Here is an 8,360-nt window from a genome sequence, read left to right as displayed (position 1 = left end):
CTACATTGTCCTGTGGAGCGTTGATATTCCCTAGAAACAAATAACAATGCATCAATTCAAGCAGAGTCTTACATAGCTTTTCCTCGATCGTCTTGGGGGATAGGTCGGAGGTAGAGACGAAAATAGACTCCATTAATCAACAATAGGGAGATATAGCAGAAATACCAGAGAAGAACATAAAATAATTGATGGAAGAATTGTTCACGATTAAGAGAGTATTGTAGTGCAATTTCAATATTATTATTTGTAGAAATAAGGATGCATGTTTCATGTACAATTGTATTAAGGTTAGGAAAGTATTTATGGTGTAATTTCAATCAATATTATTATTTAGTGATTTTGTAAAATAATAATTAGCTAGAATTGTATTACAAATATGAAAGTATTTATAGTGTGATTTTAATCTAAATTATTGCAATTTCAATATTATTATTTGCATAAATATTAATGCATGTTTCGTGTACAATTGTATTAAGGTGAGGAAAATATTTATAGTGTAATTTCAATCAATATTATTATTTGGAGATTCTGTAAAATAATAAGTAAAATTGTATTACGAAAACGAAAGTATTTATACTGTAACTTTTTTCTACATTATTGCAATTTCAATATTATAATTTGAAGAAATAAGGATGCATGTTTCATGTACAATTGTATTACGGTTAGAAAAGTATTTACAGTGTAATTTCAATAAATATTAATATTTGGAGATTTTGTAAAATAATAAGTAGAATTGTATTACGTGCAGGAGAGTATTTTTTTTTTTTTTTTACCGATTCTTAAGTAGGATTATTAAGTAAAATAATAAGTTGCAAAAGTAGGATTTTATTTTTATTAGTAGTATGGATAAATTAAGTTGCAGGGAAGTATATGTATTACATTGTTACGACGAGTAATTGTAATCTAGAATTGTATTAAGAATAGGAAAGTACGAAAGAATATATTGTATTTGGAATTATATTATTATATTTTAATGTACAATTGTAGTGCGAATAGGGATTGTATTACCATATTTTACAATATTACATAAATCTTAACTGCGTGTTTGGTTCATGGAATAGGTCGGGAATTAAATACCATTTTCAGGAATATACCTATTTCATTGTTTGTTTTGCCTTTTCATTCCTGTGAATAGCATTCCCGGGAATGAACTATTCCCTTTGCAGGGGGAATAGTCATTTCTATGGGAGAGCCTGGTATTAGCTATTCCCAAATCCCAAGTATTTGGGAATAACTTTTGTACTCTAATACCGAAAATACCATTTTTGTAATATATATATATATATATTGAAAATGTAATTAATTAAATTTATGCATTTATATAATAATAATAATAATAATAATAATAATAATAATAATAATAATAATAATAATAATAATAACACTTGTTTGAGATTGTCTCACGGGTCTCAATCCGCGATACGGGTCGGATCTTTAATTAATGGGTCAAATCTTTTATTAATGGGTCGGGTCTTTAACATTATTAATCAAAGATTCAACCGTCTCACATATTGAGACCCGTGGGACGACCTCACACAAGTTTTTGTCTATAATAATAATAATAATAATAATAATAATAATAATATTATTATTATTATTATTATTATTATTATTATTATTATTATTATATATATTATGTATTATATATTTTGTATTAGGGGTATTTATGTCTTTTAAACATATATTTGATTTCTATTCCTTAAGCTAACCAAACACTTGAATAACATTCTAAAGTATATTTCTTCAGTGAACCAAATAATAGAATACAATTCTTATTCTATTCCTTACCTATTCCATTCCTTATGGAATAGCATCCCTATTACCTCAAAATTCATTCCGTGAAACAAACGTGCCATAATAGTATATGAGTGTTTTGGACGAAAAGTTAAAATGAAGGATTTTATTTTTATTAATAGTATAGATTTTAAATTATAGGGGTCGTTTGGTAGGTGGCTTTCTCCGAGGATGAGCATTTTTTAAATAGAATTCCAAAACGGAGAAGATTTCAAATCAAGACAAAAGAAGGAATCACGCACTCGAAAAAACCGTGCTAGCCAAAAAAGCATAACACAGCACACTTGGGGCCGTGATATGCATTTCTAATTTCTACTCACAATGCTTTACTGCTTGGTTCGTACGTATATATAACTATTAATTAAATTATTTAATTTATTTAAAAATAATTTCAATGATTATTGAATAATTAAATTTCTTTAGAATTTGAATTTGTTATAATTATTAGTAGGGATTAGATAATAAGTGCCAAGCACTTTGTGATCAAATGGCATGTAATGACCTCTCCAATGTGAGAGGTCATGAGATCGAGTTTTAGTGGAGAAGCGTCATTAGGTTGAGAAAGTATATTTGAACATATACTACATAATAGCGTCAGTAGCATTACAGATACTACCTTGTAATATAGTCATAGTATTTGAAAAAAAGTTATTTAATATTACTTAGTAAATATTTTGTATTTTTAATATTGCATTGTGGAGCTAAAGTTTTAGAAATATAATAAAATTGGTAGAACTCTTTTTTTTTTATTAGTGGAAGGGGGGAACCCAAGTAGACGTATATTTGTTTAACTAGAACTAATAATCTCACGCCATCTTGGCACACCAACACTATCATCCTCAATAAGTCCTAGAACTTCATCAGGTGGCTTCCATATAATATGCAGACCGAGCGGGTGGCGAGTAGAGATCTTCGCAAGGTAATAGGAACTAGTACACATGGAATCCAGTAAGGATAAATAGTGGGCTCATCACAAGGCCCATAACTACATCCTTAAAGCATCAATGGTGGAAGAAACAAGAAAGTCCAATAAAAATTCCATTCGATAGAGGAAAGCATTATTAGTGGCCCGTTTCAAGTGATGTCACAGATCGAAGACAATGTTTAGAAGATTCGAGGTCGAATCATTTTTCAAGAAGGTGAGGATGATGTGGCCCAACATAATGAAGATCCATTAAGAGTACAAATTGGGCCAATCACAAGATCCAAATCAGCTTTATTATTTGTGGTCATCATTATTTTAAATTGTTTGGAATTAAAGATAAAACACTAGTTTGTATTTAGAAATGATTCCTTAAATTCCTTTCTAAATAGGACTATTTTTACTTTCTTTCTAGATTAGGTTTAGGACTCTTTTTGTATTTAGAAAAGGATTCCTTAAATCCCTTTCTAAATAGGACTATATTTACTTGCTTTCTAGATTAGGTTTAAGACTCTTTTTTCCATTGTATTTAGGATTACAATGTTGCCCTATACCTATAAATAGGACACATCCATATCAGTTTTAAAGAGACTTTAATTCAATAAAATTCTTAAGTTTTTCTTTACACTTGTGTAAGAAACCTATGGCTAATTGTGGACTCAATTAGTGGCTAGTCGTGGACTCGACTAGCAAATTGATTCGTGGACTCGAATCAATCATCCTTTCTTCAACCTTAGATTTAGGTTCGTGGACTCGTTCTTGAATCAAAGGAAACTAGATCCGACTCTAGTTGATTGAAGATTGCATCATCGAGGTACTTGAAGCTACAATGTGATTCTTCAAAGTCTTTGAGGATTCGAGACAAAGGGTTTCTCGTGAGGCTTAAGGTATTTTGATCCATCTCTATCTTAGTTTTGAGTGCATTCTTGGGACAATATTCCATCTTATTTGAACCTTGGACTAGATTCATATCAATTTGGTATCAGAGCCTAGGTTTATCTCATTATCCTTAGAAATTTGGTCTTGCATATCTTTCTTCCATACTTCTTTTTGCCTCCCTTTTTCTTTCAAATCTTGTTTAGTTTCGTTGGTTGTATAATAGAATATAAAAGGGGTTCACGTGTACCACAACCAATTAGGAATCTATCAAGAACTCCTTCCAACCTTATACTTTTCCCCTTCCTTGTCCCTCCAAAATTCTCCTACCAACCAAATTCTTTCCCCAACCTTATTCTTCTTCTTTATAGCTTTCTCTTTTTTGCTTCTTTTTTTTCAACTTTTTTTTTGATAAATAAACTCCAAAAATTACTTTAAATATCACAAAAAATTTCGGACCAAGAGGATCCACACAACCCCTTCAAAACAGAATCAAGAATTACAAGAATCACCCAGAAAAACATAAACGCTAACCTTACTTCGAAGATCAATATCTCAATGACCGTAAGGAATTAGAAATTTTATAATATATCAATATAACTCCCCAGAAGAGATCTAAAACATATCAAAATTTCGGATAAAACTAACCAGTGGATCTCTAGATATAGGTCATTCTTTGAAACTGGTCACAGAATGCGAAAATCTGGACAGGGTATGATTACGAAGTGATTGCGCGTAAATGCACTTTGGATATAGGTAAGGGTGAGATGGGGTTGTTTTCTTGACAGCATATGTGGTAATATGGTGCTTAGGAGGTGTGAGGTCTCGTTGATATTCGACGGGAAAAAGGGAAAACTCTTTTGGGATTGTTTTTCAAGAAACTAAATAACATGTATCAAGATTCAAGAAAATAATCAGGAATGCAAGGGAAAATTTTTTTGTGGTTTTTTTAATGAATAATACACGAAAAAAAGTAGTATGTAAGATAAGAACGAGATAAACCTAGGGAACCAAAGAAACCAAATTTCTAACGATAATGAGATAAACCTAGGCTCTGAATACCAAATTGATATGAACCTAGTCCAAGATTCAAATAAGATGGAGTATTGTCCCAAGATTACTCTCAAAGCAAAGATAGAGATGGATCAAAATACCTTAAGCCTCACGAGAAACCCTTTGTCTCGAATCCTCAAAGACTTGGAACGAGTCCACGAACCAAAATCTAAGGTTGAAAAAAGGATGATTGATTCGAGTCCACGAATCAATTTGCTAGTCGAGTCCACGACTAGCCACTAATTGAGTCCACAATTAGCCATAAGGTTTCTTACACAAGTGTAAAGAAAAACTTAAGAATTTTATTGAATTAAAGCCTCTTTAAAACTGATATGGATGTGTCCTATTTATAGGTATAGGGCAGCATTGTAATCCTAAATACAAGGAGAAAAAGAGTCCTAAACCTAATCTAGAAAGCAAGTAAATATAGTCCTATTTAGAAAGGGATTTAAGGAATCCTTTTCTAAATACAAAAAGAGTCCTAAACCTAATCTAGAAAGCAAGTAAACATAGTCGTATTTAGAAAGGGATTTAAGGAATCCTTTCTAAATACAAAGTAGTGTTTTATCTTTAATTCCAAACAATTTAAAATAATGATGACCACAAACAATAAAGCTGATTTGGGCCTTGGATCTTGTGATTGGCCCAATTTGTCTCTTAATGGATCTTCATTATGTTGGTCCGCATCACAAGGGCATCCGCTACTTGGTTTTGATCCCGAACTATTTGCTCAACCTGCCAAATCTCCATGTTTCGTAGTTCCTTCTTACAAGCCTCTAGGATATTGTGAGCCGCAATTCTCGGTCTATCAGCTCCATTCATGTACCTTGTGATCTCCTCTGCGTCACTTTCGAACACTGCCCTTCTAAAACCCATTGATGTTGCTACTTGGATACCTTTTAAAAGGGCCCAGGCCTCAGCTTCTAGTGGTGAGCAATTGCCAATGCTATAAGTGAAGCCCATCTGCCATTCCCCAGAGCTATCTCTAATAATACCCCCACAGCTAGCTTTTTCTGTGGATGGATTTACAGAGCCATCCACATTGACTTTCACGAGCTCCTGCGAAGGTTTAATCTAGCATAGCTGCTTCCAAGATGCCTGGTCTGGATAGGGGGAGACACCCTTCGCCCTTCGAAAGGCCTTACTAATCTCATCTAAGTGTGATTTGATCCAGGAAGTCTTGATGCTTAATGATTTCTTGGCGTTATTGAAGATTGCCTCATTTCTCCTCCTCCAAAGCCACCATGCCGTTACAGCAAAGAGTACCCTACTATCATGGGGATGTCTGCTATTCCTTCTTTCTGATATGCCTTGTTCCAGTCATCTTTCGAAAGGTATGGAGGCGCGAGTTGCGTGTGAATCTGGCTTCATTATCTTCCAAACAGCGTCTGCCTCTGGGCATGTTCTCAGAACGTGTTCCACGTCCTCTACCTTGTCCCTACAGCACCAACACCTATCATCAAGGCATATTTTCCTCTTGACTCTTTCACTGTTGGTCATTATCTTACCATAGACAGCAAGCCACATGAAAGTGCGAATGCGATTTGGCACTTTTAACTTCCAGATACTGTTCCACTTGGTTGCCTCCACTCGGCCAGTTTCTCCTATAGCTATGTCGTACGCAGAGCTGACAGAGAAACATCCTGATGACTCCATGCTCTAACTGATGGAGTCTTACTCCTCTTGGTCATCGCTCAGAATGACACCGGCTAGTCTGTTCAGGACCTCTGTCAGGAGGAGGTCATCGAACTGGTTCCATAGCCATCCTTCCTCAGGGTTCCAATAGCTGGCAACACTTCTGCTTCGCTCGGAGATCGGTACATTACTAATCGGTAATTCAATCAGTGGACTATCATGGACCCATCTATCGTTCCAAAAAGATGTATCTCTGCCACTTCTGACTTACTTCCTAGTTCCTTTGTGGAGGATAGAGTTTTGACTCTTCTCTGCCTCCAGTTTGAGCAGTCAGCGCCTGTGATCGCGTATTTGGCATTGAATACTCTGGACCATAAGCTTTCCTCATTTTGCATTAGTCTCCATCCAAGCTTGGCAAAGAAGGCTAGATTCATTTGCTCTAGTTTACGGATGTCTAATCCCCCGTATGCCTTGCTCTTTGTAACAACGTCCCATTTAACAAGATGGCACCTCCTTTCTCCATCCTTGCTTCCCCATAGGAAACTTATAATTAACTTCTCAATAGCTGAGATTACACCTGCCGGTATCAACGTTGTTTGCATGAAGTAGAAAGGGATCGAGGTCAAAACGGATTGTGCCAAAGTGATTATGCCATCCATGGAGAGCGTTCTGGATTTCCACCCCCTTTTAATCGGGATTGTATTCTTTCCAGCACACCTGCAAAGGTTTCACTCTTGATCTTTCCATGGATCGAAGGGATGCCCAGATAAATGCCCATATTGGAAACAATTGGAATTCCAGCCACCGCAGCGATCCTTTGTTGGAGACCATCCTCAGTATTCTTTGAGAAGAATAGGGTTGACTTCTGGAAGCTAAGTTTCTGACCCGAGCATGTGCAGAATGTGTCAAGACACCGTTTCATCTCCAGGGCTTGCTGCTCCGTTGCTTCGCCAAAAAACACTAAGTCGTCTACAAAAAAGAGATGGGAAATATAAGGCCCTTGCCTAGAAAGTTTTATACCTTTCCAACGCCCATTATTAACAGATGATTGAATAATATGACTTAGTCTTTCGATACATAAAACAAAGATAAGAGGTGAAATAGAGTCTCCCTGGTGGATTCCTCTTCCAGGCTTAAACCATTCAGTTTTCTGGCCATTTCATAAGACTGCCAATTTAGGGGATAAGACACATTCCATAATGCGTTTTATCCACATATTATTAAAACCAATGTCTTCAACAGTGTCCTTAATAAAGTCCCATGATAGTCTATCATAGGCTTTTTCCAAATCGATCTTCATTGTCATCCAACCCCCTTTTCCTTTCTTGTTCTTCATGGAATTGAGCACTTCTTGATAGATTAGAATGTTGTCTGAAATTTGTCTTCCTGGGACGAAGCTAGTTTGATGAGGGTCAATCAGTTTCCTTGAGATGCTTTTCAATCTAGATGACATGATCTTGGTTATCAGTTTGTTGGAGACATTGCATAGACTTATCGGACGAAATTGTTTAACACAATTCGGATTGGGAACCTTTGGTATGAGTGAAAGCAGCGTGTCGTTGCAGTCAGCCGGCAGTATCCCAATCTCGAAGAACAGCTTCACACAAACGAGGAGGCTCTCACCAACTATCCGCCAAGCTTTTTGGTAGAAACTGGCAGAGTATCCATCAGGCTCGGGAGCTTTACACGGTGCCATTTCAAACAGATTCCTCTTGATTTCTTCTAGGGTTAGGGGCAAATCAAGCTCATTCCAGTCCATGTCATTTAATGGTGGAGAACAACTAGACTGTAGAGGTTGGGGGCTCGTCCCTGCCTCTTTCGAAAGAGGCAAACAAAATAGCTGCGTACGTGGTTTAGAAGCTTATCGTGCTCCGTAATGACATGCCATCCTCGTCTGTTAAGATTTCAACTCTTGCGTGGTTACCTTTAACCGAAGTTGCTGCATGATAGAACCTTGTGTTCCTATCTTCGGATGTTATTCATTCCTCTCTAGAGCGTTGGAACCAAATGAGTTCCTCCTGGTAGAGGGTTTCATCCAGTTCCATCTGCAGTTTCCTGTCTAATCTGATTAAGTTGGACC

The 8,360-nt window shown here is 36.0% G+C and overlaps 1 protein-coding gene across 1 annotated transcript; it reads right to left on the bottom strand.

The window, feature by feature from the left end:
- Positions 1-6,486: 6,486 nt before the first annotated feature.
- Positions 6,487-8,039, bottom strand: LOC109191032. The gene is made up of 3 exons (XM_019341620.1): positions 7,508-8,039; positions 6,998-7,249; positions 6,487-6,857 (listed from the first exon to the last, which is right to left on the bottom strand). Exons 1-3 carry the CDS (start codon positions 8,037-8,039, stop codon positions 6,487-6,489), a joined length of 1,155 nt encoding a protein of 384 aa, XP_019197165.1.
- Positions 8,040-8,360: the final 321 nt, after the last annotated feature.

Source organism: Ipomoea nil, unplaced genomic scaffold (assembly GCF_001879475.1).
Source record: "Ipomoea nil cultivar Tokyo-kokei standard unplaced genomic scaffold, Asagao_1.1 scaffold1612, whole genome shotgun sequence".
NCBI lineage: Eukaryota > Viridiplantae > Streptophyta > Magnoliopsida > Solanales > Convolvulaceae > Ipomoea > Ipomoea nil.
Note: the sequence above shows the minus strand (reverse complement) of the source record. Positions and strands in the feature narration are given on the sequence as shown.

Coding starts and splice junctions, on each gene's coding strand:
- LOC109191032 (XM_019341620.1), bottom strand. CDS start 8,039: ATGGACTGGAATGAGCTTGATTTGCCCCTAACCCTAGAAGAAATCAAG. Junction 7,250..7,507: donor GGACACTGTTGAAGACATTG/GTTTTAATAATA, acceptor TCTTTTTTGTAG/ACGACTTAGTGTTTTTTGGC. Junction 6,858..6,997: donor CAAGAGTGAAACCTTTGCAG/GTGTGCTGGAAA, acceptor TGATACCGGCAG/GTGTAATCTCAGCTATTGAG.